General features: G+C 45.6%; 1 protein-coding gene across 2 annotated transcripts in view; it reads right to left on the bottom strand.

Annotated features, from left to right (window-relative positions):
* Positions 1–3,523: 3,523 nt before the first annotated feature.
* AMK2 (adenosine monophosphate kinase) overlaps positions 3,524–21,735 on the bottom strand; it is a 67,347-nt gene continuing 49,135 nt past the window's right edge. Inside the window, exons 6-8 of one of the 2 annotated variants that reach the window (XM_086493944.1) lie at positions 7,437–7,511; positions 3,890–3,970; positions 3,524–3,792 (exon numbers count right to left, since the gene is read on the bottom strand). In XM_086493944.1, the coding sequence (XP_086350070.1) occupies positions 3,700–3,792; positions 3,890–3,970; positions 7,437–7,511 (249 nt within the window). In that variant the 3' untranslated portion in view covers positions 3,524–3,699. Of the gene's footprint in view, positions 3,971–7,436; positions 7,512–21,735 lie in introns of both variants that reach the window. The other variant, XM_086493943.1, reaches the window with a different exon arrangement.

Below are 21,735 nucleotides of genomic sequence, written 5' to 3'. Positions count from 1 at the left end.
TGTGCCCTTTGATACTATCGTGCCTTCTCTTGGATGAAATAACAACATATGTATATGGAAAATAGAATTAGTTATTTTGTCATCTCTTTTCTTCTTACTTAATGAATTAGTCCTCACTTGGTGCTCGCTCAATCTAGTTTCTCTCTCTCTCTCTCTCTCTCTCTCTCTCTCTCTCTCTCTCTCTCTCTCTCTCTCTCTCGTGTGTGTGTGTGTGTGTGTGTGTGTGTGTGTGTGTGTGTGTGTGTGTGTGTGTGTGTGTGTGTGTGTGTGTGTGTGTGTGTGTGTGTGTGTGCATAATGACTTAGGTCTCAAGCATGCATGATGAGACCTATTATCCAATCGTCCAAGTGATAACATTACTCTCTCTCTCTCTCTCTCTCTCTCTCTCTCTCTCTCTCTCTTCTCTCTCTCTCTCTCTCTCTCTCTCTCTCTCTCTCTCTCTCTCTCTCTCTCTCTCATGGTTCTATGTTTGAGAGCAAGTCGCTCGTCGTCTGTTGACTTGCTCAAAAATATTTGTTCGCCATTTGGTTAGACTCCCTTATCATCACCTATAGGATACAATGGTTTATTTTTCTATGCTGCAAGGGTTTCCTTCTCCTCGTCCTTGACAACTCTCACCATCTCCCATGGGATAGCATGGTTGGTTGCTTTCTATGGTGAGATGGGATCCCTCTCCTTGTAAATGATGTTGCAATGGTATATATAACTGCATTTATAGGGTTGGGCTTTAAACTACCTTAGAGTGAAGTTGTAAGCTGGATGTGGCATGTTTTCCATGTATGATACTCGAGAGAGAGAGAGAGAGGAGAGAGAGAGAGAGAGAGAGGAGGGGGGGGGGGGGGGGGGGGGGGGGAGGAGACTTCAATAGAACAAACACCATCTTTGAGAGAGGATGAGAGTGAGGGAGGATATCACGACCTTTGGACAAAAGTCTTGTGCCTACAACTTAGTGGTGGCTAGGAGACTACGGGAATAGGAACCATAGGGTTCCCTATTCTAGGAGATGCACATACGGCACAGGGTCCTATATATAGGGGCACGGACAAGCTATACAAGAAGCTGATTGGGTGGAGCCTATGGGAATAAGGACCATAGGGTTCCCTATTCTGGGAGATGCACATATGGCAAGAGGTCCTATATATGGGGGCACGGACAAGCTATAGAAGAAGTTGACTGGGTGGAGCTTTAGTGTTTTTTTCTTACATACTCAAGACTAAGGTCGAGGTCATGCAACTTCTTCCCTCTAAGTGGTTTGAAAGCACAATGTTGGATCTTCCTCTTCGCCTTTTGCGAAATAGCCCTTGATACCATATCTAGGCAATAGTGCTCAATTGAAGCACTACTTATGGCACTCAGCAATAGTGCTCAATCGTGACACCACTTGGTGTGTGTAATGGACCGTGTGCACAAGGTGGTATGGTCCAATCTCAACCACGCTATTTTATGCATTTATGGGACCAAAATCAGTCACCCTAGCATACTACGGAAATTTCTCCTCTATTGCACAAGCTGAAACAACCACATCACTTTGCGTCGAACTCTTCAGTGGGTCCCAACCCTCCATATCCATTTGGTTTTATTGTATTTTCATATTATTAAAGTTTTACCAATAATAGGCCTCTTCTTGTGTTGAAAGCACCTTTGGTCACCATGCATTCTCTGGCCACATGTCTCTTGTTCTTTAATCATGCACTCCTAGGGGGAAGACTTAATGGCGTTCGCCATCAAAATTTGAGTTTAGGATATTTACTTTTGAGTCTAGATAACATTGTAGGGTTGGATTGATTATTGCCACTATTTGAAAACCCATCCTCCAATTGGACCTCTAAAATCTATCCTAAGACTACACATGATAAGCAGCTTATTATGTGGTAGTTGCTTCAGAATTATGACTCACCCCCAAAAAAAAAATCGGGATTTCTCATGTTCAAAAACATGTAAAGAAAATCCCATTTGATAAGTCATGGAACTCGATTTCAAGAAAAACGTGTACATAATATATTTACTTATAACATCACAAAACTAAAATCGCTTACCATTGAGGTTGCGGGAATGGGGAGAGTTGTGGAGTACATGAAAGATGTGCCAAAGCTCGCCGCATCAGCTTGCTAGAATTGCAAGGGAAGCCAACAACAAAATTCATAGATGCAAAATATTGAACTTGAGATATTGTAAGGCATTAGAAAGGGGTTTGGAATATGGAATGCAGTCATGAAGGGACTCTTCCCTAGTGTCCCAACACCCCATTTCACATTTAAGGGAGTGAGAGCTAAGTTGGATCCTTGCTATGGTGTGGATTGTGGATCAAGGTATAGGCTCAAGCGTGAATGGGTGAGTACAATCTCCTCTCTCAAAGAACACGCTTTTGTAATTGAGAGCGATGTGGGTGGTGTAATGCATAACACGAGCATCCAAATCTTTCCATGGCATTGTACATTGTTGTAAAAAAGGCTTTTTTTCTAGGTCTAGCAATGCTACGTGAAGTGTTATGCACATTGTCCCTTGCAAGTTCAAGAATTTGAGTATCATGCCCTACTCGGGTGTTCAGCTTTTGGTCACATTTGAGCTTGCTTCCTTGAAAAATTCGGCCCTAAACACCCCCATACATGCCTCTCTCCCCCAACCACTTTGCAGACTTGCGATTAGCAGTCCTCAAACATCGAGTCATTAACATAGAGCATGCAACATGTTTCATTTGGTCCTATAATGCACTCATGATTGTACTTCCCCGAGCATATAGATGTGCACCCATAGCCCCATACATACCTCTCTCCCCCAACCACTTTGCGGACTTGCAATTAGCAGTCCTCAAACATCGAGTCATTAACATAGAGCATGCAACATGTTTCATTTGGTCCTATAATGCAATCATGATTGTACTTCCCCGAGCATATAGATGTGCACCCATAGCCCCTAGAGATAGAGCCCCCCTCATATACCATGTATGTTGTATCCTAGCCTCCCATGGATCACCCACTCCCACCATACCACAAGACCACATTTTTTTACTTTGTACTTTGTCCTTTCTCGATAGATGGAGGACACATGCCCATCATGTATTTGATTTGTCTCATGGGCCAACTTCGGCCTCTAATAGGCGTACAAAATCTCTCTCTCTCTCTCTCTCTCTCTCTCTCTCTCTCTCTCTCTCTCTCTCATGGCCCTATGTTTCGACCTAACATCCCTCTTTCTTTCTAGGTTAGTTTTGCACGGCTGCTTGCTTGCTCAATGCGATGTTTTGCACACACTGCTGCTTGGGCTAAGTCTGCCATCATGAGAAGCTTGTGTGGGGTGAAAGCATTCCTTACAACGTGTGAAAATAAAGGCCATCCATCCACCTCCAACCTACAAAGGTGTACTCACACATCAAAGGCCTATGATATGAGAGACAGCTGCAACCTCCCATCATCACAATTACAAAAGAAACGTTCACAAGCAAGGTATGGAGACACCAGCATTAAGACAAATTTGTAATACTCGGGATAATCAGCATGGAACAGGGTACATGCTATATGACGACATATCCACGGCGTAATTCAGAGTGCTTATTGCAATAAGCTAAGTTTTCTTTGAAATTACAAAAAGGCTTTGATGGACATCAAGTTACTCTGTTGAAGAGAGAATTCTTTCAAAGTAGTATACAAAACTTCTTAGTTGTGCGCTATGACCGTGCCTTCTAAACATACAAAGTGTATATCCTTATTGACAAACCGGAAGTCTTTTAAAGATCATCAAATGACTGAAAGAATGGACTTCTACGCTTGCAGATCTCTTTAGTGGAAAGAAGCCTGCCTATACCTCGGCATCACAATTTCAAGTTTCAGTTTAGATGTCCTACGATGTAATCCACTATTTCTTTTGTTAAGGGCTAAGCAGAGCCCGCAGAAACCTTAACAGAGTCATCAGATAGCTCCAAAAGCACATCATTGATATCCCAAAATACGTCCTCCTTCGGACGATTTCCATCGATCTGCACATAGAAAAAACTCTCTCTCTCTTTCTCTCTCTCTCTCAAAATCCTCTCATTCACTCACACTCTCACACACACACAAGAATTTCAACATTGTAGGAAACAACCTTCAAGATCTATTGAAGACTCTTGAACTCAAGGTTATTCAAGAGGAAACTGGACTCACCTTTCTATCACCCAATTGTGGTAGATTGGTTATCCCAGTTACCTCTTGAATAAGAGGTCTTGAGTTCAATCCTCGTCAAATAGATCTTGAAGGTCTCTCGGAATTGTTTCGTGCAATGTTAAAATTCTTTTCTTTTTCTTCTTCTCCCCCCCCCCCCCCCCGTGTTAGCGCACATTGTTCAGAGAGATGATCAGGCCAGATACATGTGGGTGAGATTGAGAGCTGAGACAGGCAGATTCTTATACATTGCTAAATGTTACTTTGCCCCCAGCACATCAGTGTATGCCGCACCTAGAGGACAGTCCCCTTTCTACGAGGACATATGGGAGTTTTCAGAGATGGTGACATCATTCTCTTGGGGAACTTTAATGCCCGCACGAGAAATCATCAGACATTTTTTTATGATACCCCAGATGTATCACTGAGAGAGCTAGATACCAGTGATACGGGGCTTGACAAACGCTCACACGATGAGGAGTACACTAAGTACAGGAGATATTTGAAGGAAATGGGAGTCTCACATGGATTGGCTACACTTAATGGCCTACAACAATTCCCCGCAGCAGCTGGGTTTACTTGCTTCCCACATAGGCATGGGGCCAGCACATGCACATCTACAAGTACCTTCTTTACCACTGAAATGGTAAAGACAGCCATTGACAAGATGAGGACCAAGAGGGCATATGATCATGATGGTCTAGTAGCAGAGCACTTTATACATGCTAGAGATATGTTCGCAGAGGTTTTTGTAGTCTTGTTCAATCGTATCATGTGTGAGGGTCTACTTGAGACTTAGATATTGTCTACTATTGTGCCTATCTTCAAGGCAGGTGATCCTATGGAGCCTAGAAACTACCGTACTAAAATGATGGACACACATTGGCACGGTTGTATGTATCTTTCCTTGAGTGGCAGTTGAGCGGCAGAGAGTAAGGGCTTACACGCAGCAAGGACGGGCCGATTTTCAGGAGAGGCTTCTCCACTCTTGACCACATTATGACAGAGCCATTATCGAGGAGGGTAGGGCACGTGGGAAACGGACTTATTGTAGCTTTGTGGATTTCCAAACAGCATTTGACATGGTGCCCAGAGCCCAATTGATGCGCAGACTACAGGAGATGGGAGTGCCTCATGAGTTGATTTGGGGGTTCATGGCTCTATACAAATCAGTGGCGGGACATGTACGCACTCCAGAGGGGATATCTGATTTAGTGCACTTCACTATTGGAGTGAAACAAGGTTGTCCATTGTAGATGAGGTGTCTAATTACATTGACAGAGAGGGTGCCCGGAAGGGGGGTAAGTTGTCCACGCTGAAGTCATGTATTTGGAACCATGATGACATTTGTGCATAGCAGCATGATGTGTCCCCTTGCAAAGCTAATTGTCTGGAGGACTCAAGGGCCAATTTGGCATATCTATCTCTAGTAGTACCCCATAAGTTGTGCATGAGGGAGACTGATCTGGTAAGCACCTCTATCTCCATTGGGGTCGTGGGAGGGGTGGGGGGGGGGGGGGGGGGGGGGGGGGGGGGGGGGGGGGGGGGGGATTTAATGATCTCATGTGGCATGGAGGCCTTGGCTCTAATCAGTCGAGAGATCATAGATACCAAGGGCCTCTCCATACCTCTCCACCCATTCTGACCTATAGAGAGTCCCCAAACCTGAACCCCATATAGCATAGCTGAAGCTACTACATATCAAAGAGCCAGAGCTTTGTTCGGGATTCCTTGAATTGAACCTACGAACACATCGTCTCCCATCCTCCCAAGGCCGCATACGCTCGGGTCAGTCTAGTCTCTACTGCTCTCTTCAAAGAACCTTGGCCCAGTGAAGACTACCCCAAGATAAGTGTATGCATCTGTGTACTCCGCAATCTCCTGACGATAAGTGAACGTAGGTGTTGATCTCCTAATCCACTGCAGTGTGGTCTTGCACATCATAACCTTGGTTTTACCAAGTTTTACAGACAATCCACTATCCTTTGCAAGCTATGTAATGCATCCAACTGTCGTTTGCATACCCTCCGCTGAGTCAGATATCAACACAATATCATCAGCATATAGCAACAATGGAATCCATGTCCTTGCCAACTAGTACTCCCTTGATGCGCCATCGTTGTCTCTTTCATGCGTTTAGATTACTAGACTCATTCGCCAAGACTTGACCCAATTGGACACCACGAGGGGACATGGATAGAACCAACACAAGAGTTGGGTACGAAGATGGCTTCCCATAAAGAGCATCTTCTCTAACTCATAGGGGATGGGTTTGTGATTCAACCCAGCTATATGGATACACATCTATCTCATGGGTTACGGTGTGCCATTGGTCAGATACGGACATCTTCCCACCAGCTTGAGGTTGAGGTAGATTCAGAGGGATACCAGCAGCCAGCAGGATATGCTGCCTATGCCATACAGAGCCAGAGACGGAGATGCATTGTATATGTCAGTGCACAATGTAACTCGCCATACGGGGTTGCTTCCACTGTCTATTCAGAGACACCTCCAGCCCCTTCTCTAGAGTCATGAGCTATCAAGACCAGAGATGCCTTGGACTGTGTCTACTTGAGTTACACAGACACCAAGGACAGTTTACTGAGGAGATCTGAAGAGAGACAATTCCCAAGACACATTACCGATTTCTTCACACCAGACACTGGACAGATAGAGGAGCAGCTACCACTGCAAAGCTCAGCTCATACTCACACCAGCGGTACTCTCATTGACTGAGCATTGGAACTAGGGAAATTGAGATGCCTGCAACTAAGGAGAGGAGCTTCACAGCATCAACAGAGACTGCAGCAGAGGATTCGAGCCATACTATCTCGACATCCATAGTACAAATGAGGATAGACTCATGACCCATCATATCACCCTCTTGTAGTGGGGTATCAGTGATCACACATACCCCACACAATTCCAGCTAGTAGCACTCCTAGATTCACTTTAGCATCCCTTTTTTGTACCCAGCCATGGGGGGGGGGGGAGAAGAGAGAGAGAGAGAGAGAGAGAGAGATGAAATGAAATGATCAACCCCCCCCCCCCCCCCCCCCCCCCCCCCCCCCCCCCCCCCCCCCCACACCCCAAGACACACACACACATTTGTTACAAGTATTAGCATTCCAATTGCTCAATACTTATCGGCAACTATGAGACAGGTCACAGAAAACCTAGAGCGCACCAATTTATATACATGTTAAAAAATAAGCAATTATTTTAAAGGTAAAGTATAGGTTTTCATCTTTCAAAATAGAACAACTCACAGAAGGTTTGCAATACACAAGGTGAGGCCCTTACCCTTCTGAGAATATCGTTATAAATAGCTAGAACTGCATCAACATTTTGTGAATGAGTCTGCAACCGTAACTTTGCCTGAAAAGCATCAAATGACCAGAAATATGTTAGGCAAAAATGAAGCAATCATTACCATAACAAAGCAATGAATTAGACACACTCAGTTTCAATTTGTTGATCGTCTTGACTACTACTTTTATTGTGTAAAGCAACAAGTCCTTACAAACACTCAAGAATAATAGCAACCACAACTTCAAGAAACCAGAAGCATAAAAGATCTCCGTCTTGAAGGCACACGGACACAATTATTTCCTATCTATTTGCATGGACCCAATGTTTGCATATGCGTGTATGGTTGCACGGTCTTTACACACACACACTTTTTTGTAAATCGATTTGATTAATTTACTAGTGGGAAACCTCGAAGCGAGGAAAACCCACAGAAAGGATCATATACAAGGGGAAGAACACATAACTACTCAGCTATACAGTGTAGCTAGAAACATTCATAGGAAAGCTGATGTATCTCTACGGTGATATCACCAACTTCCAAAGCAAACCGTAATGATTGCCTAAGAGAAAGCTTGAAGAGTGGGAACGGGGCTGCATGAGTACGATGGAACATGTAAGCATTACGCTGACGCCACAGGGTCCAATAAGCCCAGTATTTGACCCAAATGAAGAAAGCCAGGAAACGTTGTAGTGTCGGTGAGAGAATGCCAAACGCCCAGAACCTTTTGTGGAAGACAATCCTTGGAAAACGGAGCTGCATACACACACACACACATACATGCATGTGTATGTGTGTGTGTGGTGTGGTTTCGACGAGAGAGCCCCTGTACGACCTATGTAGCTGTGCGACCTGCCCCCTGCACGTCCCTCTGTTGCTACGCGACCAGTGAGACCTGCGCCTCTGCATCCCTGTGCGACATGCGCCCCTGCGTGTTCGTCGCCCTTTACACAGCAGTCGGTCCTCAGCATGCTCTATCCTAATACAGCTCTCGTCCCCAGCTAGTGTCCTGCTTTGGGGGCGGGAGGGCAGGGGGGGGGAGAGAGATTCATTGCTTCACAGAATTTTCTGTACGCTGCCCTGTGGGGTGTGTGTGTGTGTCATATGTGTGTGTGTGTGTGTGTGTGTGTGTGTGTGTGGTGAATCTGTGTCGAGCTCTTGACGTCTTCCTGTCTGCGCACGTGCCTGTGTCAGAGGCTGTCTGCTTGCACATTGTGGTCGACTTTTCTGCATGCGCGAGCTCGACCTGCACGAGCTTCGCGGCTTGACCTGCCTGCACGACTTCCCCTGCCTGCGCGAACTGAGCATCTTGACCTGCTCCAGCTCTGCGCATTTTCCTTGCAGCAGAAAGCCTTCAGCACTGTGGTTATGCCCCTGCGCAATCAGCTTCGATTCATTGTATAGGTGTGCCAGGGTTTGTAGGCTGTTTTCAGTCGGCAGGTGATGTTGTCAGGTTGATCAGAGGTTTGGTATCCGATTGTATTGTGTCAAGCTCGGAAGTGTGGAAAGGGCAATCCAATTGGATGGAATGTCACTCACACGCAAAAAGTGGATTGGATTATGCGCTTGAATGTTAAACTGCATTGCTGGAAGCTTTCTACTTGGCCACTGCATATGAGAGAGAGAGAGAGAGAGAGAGAGAGTCGACACCGCACAGCGGAGTTCTGCCCCCACAAGCACTGGCCCCAAAGACTGGCGCCCCTTCCGGTATTTCTTTATTATTGTTCACAGCAAAGTACAGCTCTCGAGGGTCCTCTGCTCTCAGACTCTTGAGTCCAGATGCTCTGCAGAGTGAGGCCCTTGAGTTCTTTATACACAATACAAGGGTTTCCTAAAAGCAGAGCCCCAAAAGCAATTCTCTCAAAAGCACCAAAAGCACTAAACCCCAAAAGCGTCTACTCCCAAAAGCTAGCGCTGGAGACTGGCAGAAGCAGCTAGCGTGATTTGTGGAAATCCGTACAGCCTGCTATGTGGCATCAACAATACAAAACGCAGAAAATCTGTATAGCAACTGCCACGTCACCATCCGTACAATGGGCCACATCAGCATGCAACGCGTTTTATGGAAAACCTCCTCAGAGTTCAAGCTTTGGGTTTTTAGGGTTTTAGGCCCCATGGTCTGTGCTCATAAGTCCCTTAAGGTTCAGTTCTTTAGTCTCTCTTGTCCACGCGGCCATTTCTCTTCCAGCTCAGCATGCCATGTCATCACTTTGTGACATTCCCTCATCTTGTAATCGCCCTCGATTACACCTGCAAAAACAACCAAAGGACTAACACTGACTCTATGTACTCATGCACCAGACTCCACCAATCCAGCACTTCTACAAAGACATCAGTCACTGATCAATCACATTTTTGTCGAGGGTCTCAGATACAAATCCTAATCATTGTAACCATTTAGCAATCACATCCATCTTTTCACGGATGTCTAGATCTACTAAATCTTGTTACTATCAGATTCATATCCTTTCATTTCACATTTCAGCCAAGCAGACCATGCCCATGACCATCCCACAAGACAGTACATCCACATAGCATGCAATTCACAAGATTACACACTTAGTTCACACTGAACATCGTGTTTCACTCATTCAATCTAGCCAATCTCATTCCATCCAAAACTCTTGATGCACCTAGATCATTGTGCAGCCATCTCATCCTATGGAACTCTTGATGCACTCACAACAAGATCCGGTCATCTCATCCAAATAAACATCTTGATGCACTAGAATCTCATTCGGTTCACGTAGCCATCACATCCAAATCTCGTTGATCATCAAATATCTAGATGCACTAAGTTCAGCTCATTCATCAGACAAAATATTGCAGACATTTCATCTTTCTCTACATGTCTGAGCACGTGTTTTCAATTCAATAGAAGAAGTCTCCAATTCAGTAAACATAGTTCACACAATCATTCCGCAAAATACTGTCAGCCCATCAGTATCCTAAGATCTCAAAGAGAAATTAGTGACTTTATTCAATCTAGCAATCTGTGACAAAGGAGTGGAGTGGCTCCCCTCTCGTGCAATCCGCACTGTACCAAATTCAACCTGTTGATTTATCGGTAACTTTTGGCATAGGCATTGCTAATAGCCCAAAAACGTCAAGAGAATTAGTGACTTTATTCAATCTAGCAATCTGTGACAAAGGAGTGGAGTGGCTCCCCTCTCGTGCAATCCGCACTATACCAAATTCAACCTGTTGATTTATCGGTAACTTTTGGCATAGGCATTGCTAATAGCCCCACTCTGAAAAGAATTTGCAATGTTCTCTACCTCCATCCACTCTGCATGGAGGGCCCAAAAGTACCCTTGACCAAATTATCCGGTGGACCTAGCTTACCTTTCTATTCTTTTCTCGTGCCCTGTGACTTGTTGGTAGCCTTGCTCGCCTCCGTGTCCTTGGCACCTCAATCTGGATCTGTGGAATTCTCTAATCTACCAAGCTGATTCCTTTTCCTTTCTCTCCTTGTGCCCTGGGACCTGTGGGTAGCCTCGCTAGCCTCCCTTGTCCACTCGCACGTCGGTCTCAATCGTTGGAACCTTGAAACGCAATATCATCTGATCCTTGTTCTTCTCCGAAATCCTCTCATGAACTTGCATCATCTAGTTCCCTTAGTTCATCAGAACCCTCGGATGTGCTACCATCCGATTCTCTTACACCCAGTTCGGGAATCCTGTGATGAGTTATCCAGTTCTGCGATATATTGGTAACTTGGCTGGCCCCCGGACACACACTCACGCTACCCGGATATTGCACCAATAGGCTAGCTGACACGTGGCAGGACGTATGGATTGCCAAAAATCACGATGATGACCTGGCAGCCCATACGGAATTGTGCAAATCACGATGGCTTTGGGTAAAAGATTTTTAAGGAATTGCTTTTGGGAACTTTGCTTTTGAGTTAAAGGATTTTGGGGCTCTGCTTTTGGGCATCCCTTGTACCAATAAATAAGTGGGCTAGGCCTCATTACTCAGAGCACTTGGACGTAGTCTAGGAGTGAGGGCCTGCCTACTCTCTTGTACTTTGAACACAGATTAATATAAAAAGAAATACCGAAAGGGGCGCCAGTCTTGGGGCCAATACCTCTGGGCACAGAACTACGCCGGGCCGTGTCGTCTTTGTGAACTGTTGTGTCATGGTAGAATCTTGACTTGGGGTGTCCAAGTTTGTTACAGGTTCCCCTGATTCATTCTTTTCACTGGAAGACTCTTGCCCTGGTGAGGTGGATACTATCCTATCCGTAAGATAAGTCAATGAGTCGGCATGCATCCCAAATACTTGCTTAGCATGTCCCATAAGTGTCTGAATAGAGTCAGACTTTTGTTCTAGACAATACTCTCAAATCTCTTTTGGCAAACCATAGCAAAACCGCTCAATTTGGTCCCTCAAAGTAATCCTCCGAAACGAAGACATTGGCAAATAAGTATCCCAAAACCTCTAGCAGTAGTCATCCAATGCATCTTTCTTAGTCATTCTCAAATGATGCCAAGCCATGATGACATCTCTTTCATATTCGTCTGATATCCAAGTTGACATGATAATTTTCTTTTAACTTTACCCACGTTGCAGGAGCTTCTCTAAGTAACAACAGAGGAGACCACCATGTCTGTGCAATTCCTTTCAAGTAAGATGCCGCCCTTCGCACCTTGAGTGTTCCGTGAACCAACCTCCAAAGAAAGAGACGTCAAACTTCTGTATAAATTCAAGGGCTCGATGGGTGTCCTAGTAGCCTAAAAATGTCTCAAACCTGACAGCCTGGTCCCCTTCCTTGAACTCCTTGGTCTTCTTGCTTATCTGCTCACTGCCAGAAGAGGACAAGCTCTTCTTCGTTTGAATTGCTCGATGGCCTCCCATGCTTGTTTTCCTTGGTGTTTTTGCTTTCTCTCCGCTTCTTCCGCCTTTTCTCATCCTCACTAGAACTAGAGGATGAGGAAATGTCGGAACTCTCTGAAGTCGAAGAAAAATCTGTGTCATCCTCGAAAGGAGCACGCTTCTTGGACCTGCTTGCCACCTCAAAAGTCGACTCCGGCCCAAATAACCAAGGAAATCCATCAATTTCTTCTTCTTCCGAGAGCGCTTCAAGCTTTTCATTATCTGGTTCATCTTCTTGTCAAGAGATCTGTCCAGCTCTTTCTACGAGTACAGTTTCCACTTTTTTGCACTCCGCTTGTCTCTCAGTTTTCTTCCTGACCAGAGGAGAATCAATGGCCTCACGCCATCTCGAGTGAATCTTATCAATCGGGTAATTCTGTAGATGTTTCGCAAATTTCGGGTCTCTGGAGTACTTGACCAATCTCTTCACACACGTGTCAACCTGCACTTGACGTTTGTACTCTGCTCTGTCAAACTCCCCACCAGAAAATTGTATGTGGCTCGCATTTCAAGGTGGCTCCCACTCTGTGGTTCTCTCATGACTTAATGGCCCTTAAGACAGAGCGATGAAGACGGAAGCGTGCTTTTGGGGATAATTGCTTTTGAATTGGACTTATTAGCCACTCCCACCCTTCATACATCGCGCATCGGGCCCACTCCCGTCTTCATCGCTCTGTCTTACAGGCCATAAAGCCATAAGGAATCCCAGATTACACATGGGTTCTCGTGAAGAATCTGACAGAGATGACATTTCTCAGTGGAAAGGCAAAGAAAAGTTGAAAATCCGGCGCAAGAATTGAAGAAAGAATAAAGATTTGGCCCAAAAAAAAAAAAATGGACAAGTTTGACAGAAAGGAGTACAAACGTCAACTGCAAATTGGCATATGTGTGAACAGATTGATTAAGTACTCCAGGGACCCGAGATTGGCGAAACACCTAAAGAATTACCCGATTGATAAGATTTACTCAAGATGGCGTGTGGCCATCGCTTCTCCTCTCAGGTAGGGAGGAAAGCCGAAAAGACAGACAAGTGCAGAAAAGCGGAACATGTACTCGCAGAAAGAAATGGACAAGCACTCTTGAAAAGAAGCACTTCTACAGAGCCAACCAATATGACTTCCTCGAAGACAAGAGCAAGAAAACAAAAGAATTTAGAGGTGGACAGTCGATTAAATTTGAATCCGTTTCTGGGTTCCGAGATGCTCGAACATGGTTGTCCACTCTTCTTCTGAGGAAGGAAGCTCCAATTACATGGTTGAAATTCAAAAGGCTCTTTATTTTCTTCTTGGTTGACTCGAGAGTACGAACGAGATATACGAACCGCTTGGGATATCTTTGGATGACCAAGGGAGATTCTTTGGACGCTTATTGCGAGAGATTTTGGAACTCTTTTCTACCAACCTCTTCATTTATGAAGGTCTCTTTTAAGGAACAGATTGAGCGGTTTTGCTGCGGACTCTCTACAGAGATCCGAGACTACTGCCTGGAACAAAAGTCGAATTCTATTCAAGAATTGATGGGTCATGCGAAACGGGGTTTGCGATACATGCGGGAAATTTGACTTGCCACTGATGAGATCTTGACTCAGAGAACCAAGAGACCTCTCACAATGAAAGTAGAAAGAGAAAGAGTTCACATGACAAAGAAAAGAAAGATACACATCCCCGACTGACTCTTAGAGAAAAGGCTATCTATCTCCAAGAGGGGAAGTGTTTTGGTTGCGAGGAATTTGGACACATCTCCGCAAAGTGCCCCAAATAGGCACAGCAAGAACAGACTGAAGACAGGCCAGAGAGTTCTAGAGCAACAGAGGAACATGGCTAAAAAGGCAGATGAAAACAGAACTGGTATCACTTTGCGTGGGGCCCGAACCGAGTTAGATGAACGAAAGTAAAAAACTTTGCCGCACTTAGGGCAAAGTTAAAGATCAGGAAGCCCTCATTTTTTTTGATGGAGGAGCCAAGGCCAACTTCTTTTCAGTTGAATTGGCGGCTCGACTTGGAATTACACCCGATAGGCTAAGGCCACAGGCGGATGAAGTTCTAGGGGCACCCGAATGGGATGTTGCCATTACACCCATCATTGGCAAACTTCCTTTGCAATGTCAGGGGTATTTAGGGCACGAGGACTTCTATGTAATGCCCTTCGAAAGGTTGTGACGTCCTCCTCGAAATCCCTTGGTACCACAAGAACAACACCGTGCTTGACTATCGGGCTGAGAAAAAGACTTACAAATGAAGGGCAAAGAGATTGTACTTGATGAAATTCAGTTTCTTTACTCGATTTTCTGGAGAGAACTGAATAATGATTAAAGGTCGCATATGTTTTGACCTTGATAAAGAATGCCACGATTCTCTCCACACTCATGCCGATTGCTTTTCTGAGGGCCTGTCAGGCGAGTTGCCATCATCTCATCTTGAGGATCATACTATTGATCTGATACCTGGAAGCACACCATCGAACCGACCACCTTACCGTGTGAGCCGAGCCCAGAATGAAGAGATTATGAACCAAGTGAAAGACCTCTTGGAAAAAGGTCTTATCCAGCTGAGTACTTCATCTTATTGCTCTCCGGTGTTGTTGGTTTTAAAGAAAGACGGATCTTGGAGAATGTACATTGATTATAGAGCTTTCAATAAAATCACTGTCAAGAACAGATTTCCGATTCCGAGAACCGATGATATTCTTGACAGATTACACGGATCCTCTTGTTTCAGTAGGATCGATTTGAAAAGCGGATATCATCATATCCGAATCGCACGGAGAGACGTCTACAAGATAGCTTTTCGGACGAGCTTCGGTTTATATGAATTTTTGGTGATGCCTTTTGGCCTTACCAATGCTCCAGCAACTTTTAACCGAATGATGGACAAGATTTTCAAAGAGTACAGATCTTTTGTTGGCACTTTCTTTGATGACGTTATAGTCTTCTCCAAGGATGAGGCAGATCTTTTGTTGGCACTTTCTTTGATGACATTATAGTCTTCTCCAAGGATGAGGCAGAACATAGACAACATCTGCTACAGGTCTTTCAGGCATTGCAAGATCACAAGTTGGTGATCAATGCAAAGAAGAGTGAATTTTTCTTATCAAAGATCCACTTTTTGGGACACATCGTCTCAGCAGGAGTAAAGATGGACCCGGCCAAGATTGAGACTATACATGATTGGCCCGATTTGAAGAATGTCCATGAAGTTAGAAGCTTCTTGGGCTTCTATTCTTACTATCGGAGGTTCATTAGAAAGTGTGCAGAGGTTGCTTCCCCTTTGCATATCTTGAAACAGAAATGAGTCCCTTTCTCGTGGGGACCCACAAAGGTGACTGCCTTTCAACAGACTTTGAAAGAAAAATTGACTACACAACCAGTTTTGACTTTGCCGGATTTACAAAAGTCATTCGAAGTATATTGTGATGCTAGTGGTCGTGATCTGGGTGCGGTCTTAATGCAAGAAGGCCATGTCATTGCCTATGAGAGCAGATTGTTTTCAAGGCCGGAATTGACAACATAGATTTATGAGAAAGAGCTTTTGGCGGTTATCCATGCTCTTATTCAATGGTGACATTACCTATTCGGAGCCGATTTTACGGTCTTCACTGACCATCACAGTTTACGCTACTTCTTGTCACAAAAGCAGCTATCAGAAAAGCAGATGCGGTGGGCTAACATCTTGTCACAATTTCACTTCCAGATTGTCCATGTGCAGGGACAGAAGACCTTGGTGGGAGATGCTTTGTCCAGAAAGCCGTTAGCCTTGGCTATTTCCACGATTCACCATAGAAGCTTCGAGGACATGGTCGATCAGTACGCCATAGATCCAGATTTTTTTGATGTATTCAGTCGAATACAGAATGGGGAGGTAGTAGCGGGATATTCCATACGGGATGCCTACTTGATGAAGAAAACGATGTTGTGCGTTACACAACCATTGAAGGAAAAGGTTCTAACCGAATGCCACTGTCCATCCGATTCACGAGTTCGTTTTGGAAGGCTATTTGGGAGAACATTTGCACACGGTTGGAGTTCTCGTCATCTTTCCACCCGTAGACAGATGGGCAATCTGAGATTGCAAATTCAATCGTACTGGATTTATTGAAGTCTTACATAGGATCAGAAGACTCAAGGGGAAAAGTTTTTGCCCTTGGTGGAATTTGCCTACAATAACACAATCCACTCTTCGACGGGGAAGGCACCATTTGAGATCATTGAAGTTGCTCCGAAGGTTCCACCCTTCCTAAGCACAAAAGATAAGATTTTTGAAGCCGATCGGTACATAAGGGACTTGGACACTGCTTTTGCCAAGGTCCGGGAGGCTTTAGCAGCAGATCGACACCGTCGCGATCTGAAATTAAAAGAAGACGATTGGGTGCTCTTACATTTTGAGAAGACACGTCTGAGAAAGCAAAAGGGAAAGGAGCGGCTCTTTCCAAAGGTTAGCATGAGATGCAGAGTCAGATGACTCTTCAAATGTGATCATCTATGCTTGCATTTTGAAGGCGTGTGGCATTATGTAGGATCAGCCCCTCGTCTGGAACCCCATGGTTAGCACTCAAAGAGGCCACTTGGTTGGTAGTCGGCCTCATGTTTCCTGGGGTCCCATGGCAACAGGTCCAGCGCGCTCTCTAGGTGACTGGCTAGAGTTCACAGGTTTGTAAGAGGAGGTGCAAGGGCTCCAGCTACAGGGCATGAGAGGGGTGCAGAGCATGTGTCAGGACATCTCAGAGTCAGTTCCAGCTGAGTGGCTCACGCCTCTCGAGCTAGTAGCACCCCGATGGATGGGAGCCTTCACACGACTGGAGGTTCTCATCTCAGTCAGGGCCTGCTTAGAGACTGTCCCAGCCCTATTCTTCGAGCTTCAGGGTGGGGGACGACTACAACGAGTTGCAGTAGAGGCCCCGCAGGTAGCAGAGTGCTGTTTTCAGAGGATCCCAGTCGTGGGCATCTGTGGGAGGACCTGCGTCATAGACCCTGACCCAGCAGCTCTTGAGACTGGACACTGGAGGCTGTGGGCTTGGGAGTGTTGTCCAGTGGCACGAGTACAGTGGGATCCTGGTGAGTGGCTATGGAGGGACCCCTTCTCTTCTGCAGACCACCCAGGAGTCCCGTTCTTTCAGTACACTGTTCGACTGGGACGTCATATTCTAGCAGCACAGAGAGAGGCCCGCCCCGCTGCAGCACGTCGTTGGCAGGAGGAGGGTCTCACAGTCGAGTTCTTGGAAACCTTTTGGGAGAGGTTGTGGGACTCCAGACAGCCGAGGCGAGTCACCTTGTTTCAGTGGCTGGTCACACACAGAGCTACAGCAGTAGGGAGCTGGCTAGTGCATAGTGGTCTCTCGACCGCATGTGAAGCTTGTGACCATTTGGTGGAGAGTCAGCGTCACTGTCTTTGGGACTGTCCCTCGGCCCAGCAGGTGTGGCTACGAGTTCTTCGGCTGATACCTGCTCTCTCCACGGCTCGACAATACACTTGGGGGGCAGCGGCTTGGTCCACCCTCACGGGCCCGGCACTTCAGTTTGAGCTATCTTCCACCAGCAGGATGATAGTGATGCAGGAGGGGCAACCTACACTCCAGCTTGCTATACAGAGCTTACTCCACAAGAGTGGTGCAGTGAGAGAGAGGAGTGTTGGGAGCTCATCAGTGGCCTGACACTTTGGTTCATCTGGTGGGTCCGCTGTTTCCGCATCTTTGAGGCTCGCCCTGTGCCACTAGCAAAGACTGTTCGTGACTTTTGGCTAGAGCTGATCCATACTCTCAGAGGCAGCTTGAGGGACTAGAGGGCAGCTCCGACCGCATGCGAGAGCACCGCGAGGCTTTCCTTTGACTCTGGCGCCTTGGGCCTTTCTACACCATAGTCCAGGGTGTGCTCAGATAGGGTGTGCTCAGATGGCACTACCGTCCACCTGTGTGGCTCTTCCCTCCTCCCATCTCTTGATTTAGCCTCATTGTATATATGTTGTTTTTTCATTGGGAGAGTCTCCCCATCATGTTTGTTGTAGCCCTCTCTTGCAAAGGTGGTTGTAGGCCTATGGGCAGTTTTCATTAACTAATAGAAGGATCTTTTTCTCGAAAAAAAAAAAGAACAGATTGAGCAGTTTCCCTTGGGACTTCCTACAGAGATCCGAGATCACTGCTTAGAGCAACAGTCAGATTCCATTCAGGAACTGATGAGTCGTGCAAAACGGGGTTTTGCCATTCATTCAGGCAGTTTGACCTACCCCACATATGAAATCATAACGCAAAGGACAGAACAGACTTCGAATAATGAAAGTAGAAAGAAGAAAAGCAACCCAGAAAAGAAAGAAAAGGATGCACGACCCAAGCTCACTCTTCGAGAGAGAGCTCTCTACATCAAAGAGGGAAAGTGCTTTGGCTGCGGGGAAACGGGGCATATCTCCGCGAAGTGCCCTAAACAAGGATGAAGACAGGCCTGAGGATTCGAAAGCAGCTGAGGAACGTGGACGAAAAGGCAAGATGAAAGCAGGACAGGTTCAAGATTGCATGGGTACTGACCCAAGCACGATTGACAAGAGTACAAAACTCTGCCGAGCTTGGGGCAAAGTAAAAGACCAAGAAACCCTGAGTTTCTTTGATGGAGGAGCCAAGGACAACTTCATTTCACCTAAATTGGCGGCGCGGCCCGAGATCGCACCCGATCGGATGGGACCACTAGCAGAGGCAGTTCTAGCGACACCCGGCAAGGACGTAGCCAATACACTTGTCATTGGCAAACTTCGGTTGCATTATCAAGGGTATTTGGGGCATGAGGACTTCTACATAATGCCCTTGGAAGGTTGTGATGTCCTCTTGGGAATTCTTTGGTACCAAATGAACAACTCCATGGTCAACTATCGGGTGAGAAAAGCGACTTTGAATACAGAGAAGGGCCGAACCATTGTACTTGATGTAAAACTTAAGGGCGAGTCTGTCCCTATTGTATCGGCTTCGGCCGTTTCAAAATTAATGAAATCCAGTCTGATTGTTAACTCTATCTTTTTGAAAGAGTTAAATGATGAGAATAGGACAAATATGTTTGAACTTGATAAAGAACGCCAAGATTTTCTCCACACTCATGCCGATTGCTTTTCAGAGGGCCTGCCAGGCGAGTTACCACCCGCTCGTCCTGAGGATCATATCATTGATCTGATACCTGGAAGCACACCATCGTGTGAGCTGAGCCCAGAACGAAGAAATTATGAACCAAGTGAAAGACCTCTTGGAAAAGGGTCTTGTCCAGCCTAGTACTTCACCGTACTGCTCTCCAGTTTTGTTGGTTTCGAAGAAAGACGGATCTTGGAGAATGTGCATCGATTATACAGCTCTCAACAAATTCACCATCAAGAACAGATTTCCAGTTCGTAGGATCGATGGTATTCTTGACCGACTACGGGGATCCTCGTGTTTTAGCAGGATCGATTTGAAGAGAGAATATCATCAAATCCGAATCGCACAAGGAGATGTCTACAAGACAGCTTTTCGGACGACTCTTGGGTTATTTGAGTTTTTGGTGATGCCTTTTGGCCTAACCAATGCTCCTGCGACATTTAACCGGATGATGGACAGGATTTTTCGAGAGTACACACTATTTGTTGGCACTTTCTTTAACGACATCATTATTTTCTCCAAGGATGAGGCAGATCATAAAGAACATCTGCTACAGGTCTTTCAGGCATTACGAGATCATAAGTTAGTGATTAATGCAAAGAAAAGTGAATTTTTCCTACCCGAGATACACTTTTTGGGACACATTGTCTCAGCAGCAGGAGTGCATATGGACCCGGCCAAGATAGAGACTATCCGTGATTGGCTCGATTTGAAGAATGTCCATGAAGTTAGAAACTTCTTCGGTTTGTGGTCGTACTACAGGCGGTTCATTAGAAAGTTTGCAGAGGTTGCTTCCCCTTTGCATATGTTGACACAGAAAGGAGTCCCTTTCTCGTGGGGATCCACAGAGGCGACTGTCTTTCAGACATTGAAAGAGAAATTGACTACAGGACCAGTTTTGACTTTGTTAGACTTGCAAAAGTATATTGTGGTGCTTGTGGTCGTAGTCTGGGTGCGGTCTTAATGCAACAAGGCCATGTCATTGCCTACGAGAGCCGACTGTTCTCAAGGCCGGAATTGACGGCACAGATATATCAGAAAGAGCTTTTGGCGGTTATCCATGCTCTTACTCAGTAGCGACATTACCTACTCGTAGCCGATTTTACGCTCTTCACAGATCACCAAAGTTTACGCTACTTCTTGTCACAAAAGCAGCTATCAAGAAAGCAGATGCGGTGGGCGAACATCTTGTCACAGTTTCACTTTCAGATTGTCCATGTGCAGGAACAGAAGAATTTGGTGGTAGATGCTTTGTCCCAGAAGCCGTTGGTTCTGGCTATTTCCGCGATACATCATAGGAGCTTCGAGGATAGGTCGATCTGTATGCCACAGATACAGATTTTGCAAATATTTTCACTCGAATACGGAATGGGGAGATAGTAGCGGGATATTCCATTCCAGATGGCTACTTGATGAGAAAAACCATGTTGTGCGTTACACAGCCGTTGAGGGAAAATGTTTTAACCGAATGCCATTGTCCACCTTTTACGGGTCACCACGCCATAGCTACTACCTTGAAAGGTGTGGAGAGATACTTCTTTTGGCCGGAACTCAAGAAGGATGTGGACGATTTTGTACGCACTTGCTTGGTATGCCAGAAGGTCAAGTTTGACAGGCATAAAGCACAGGGATTGTTACAGCCTTTACCAATACCCACCCGCCCAGGGGAAAGTATTGCAATGGATTTCATTTTTAATCTCCCGAGAACACAAAGTGGTCACGATGGTATCTGGACTGTTATTGACAGATTTAGAAAGCAAGCTCATTTCATTCCAGTAAAGAAAACCGTGAAGCCGGATCACTTAGCGAGACTGTTTGTGGCCCAGATCTTCAGATTACATGGCATATGCCTGAGATGATTGTCTCCGGCAGGGACCCAGATTCACGAGTTTGTTTTGGAAGGCTATTTGGGAGAACATTGGCTCATCTTTCCACCCGCAGACTGCTGCGGAATCAAAGATTGCCAATTTAGTGGTACAAGATTTATTGAAATCTTACATCTCGGATCAAAAGACTCAATAGGAAAAGTATTTACCTTTGGTGGAATTGGCCTACAATAACACGATACACTCTTCGACGGGGAAGGCGCCATTTGAGATTATTGAAGGTGCTACGAAGGTTCCACCCTTCCTAAGCACAAAAGATAAGATTTTTGAAGCCGACGAGGACACACATAACTTGGGAAACGGCTTTTGCCAAGGTCCGCGAGGCTTTGCAGAAATCTCAAGAACGACAAAAAAAGGCAGCAGATCGCCATCGTCGTGATTTGAAATTGAAGGAGAACGATTGGGTGCTCTTACGTTTTGAGAAGG

Source organism: Adiantum capillus-veneris, chromosome 21 (assembly GCF_014529385.1).
Source record: "Adiantum capillus-veneris isolate H3 chromosome 21, ASM1452938v2, whole genome shotgun sequence".
Lineage (NCBI taxonomy): Eukaryota > Viridiplantae > Streptophyta > Polypodiopsida > Polypodiales > Pteridaceae > Adiantum > Adiantum capillus-veneris.
Note: the sequence above shows the minus strand (reverse complement) of the source record. Positions and strands in the feature narration are given on the sequence as shown.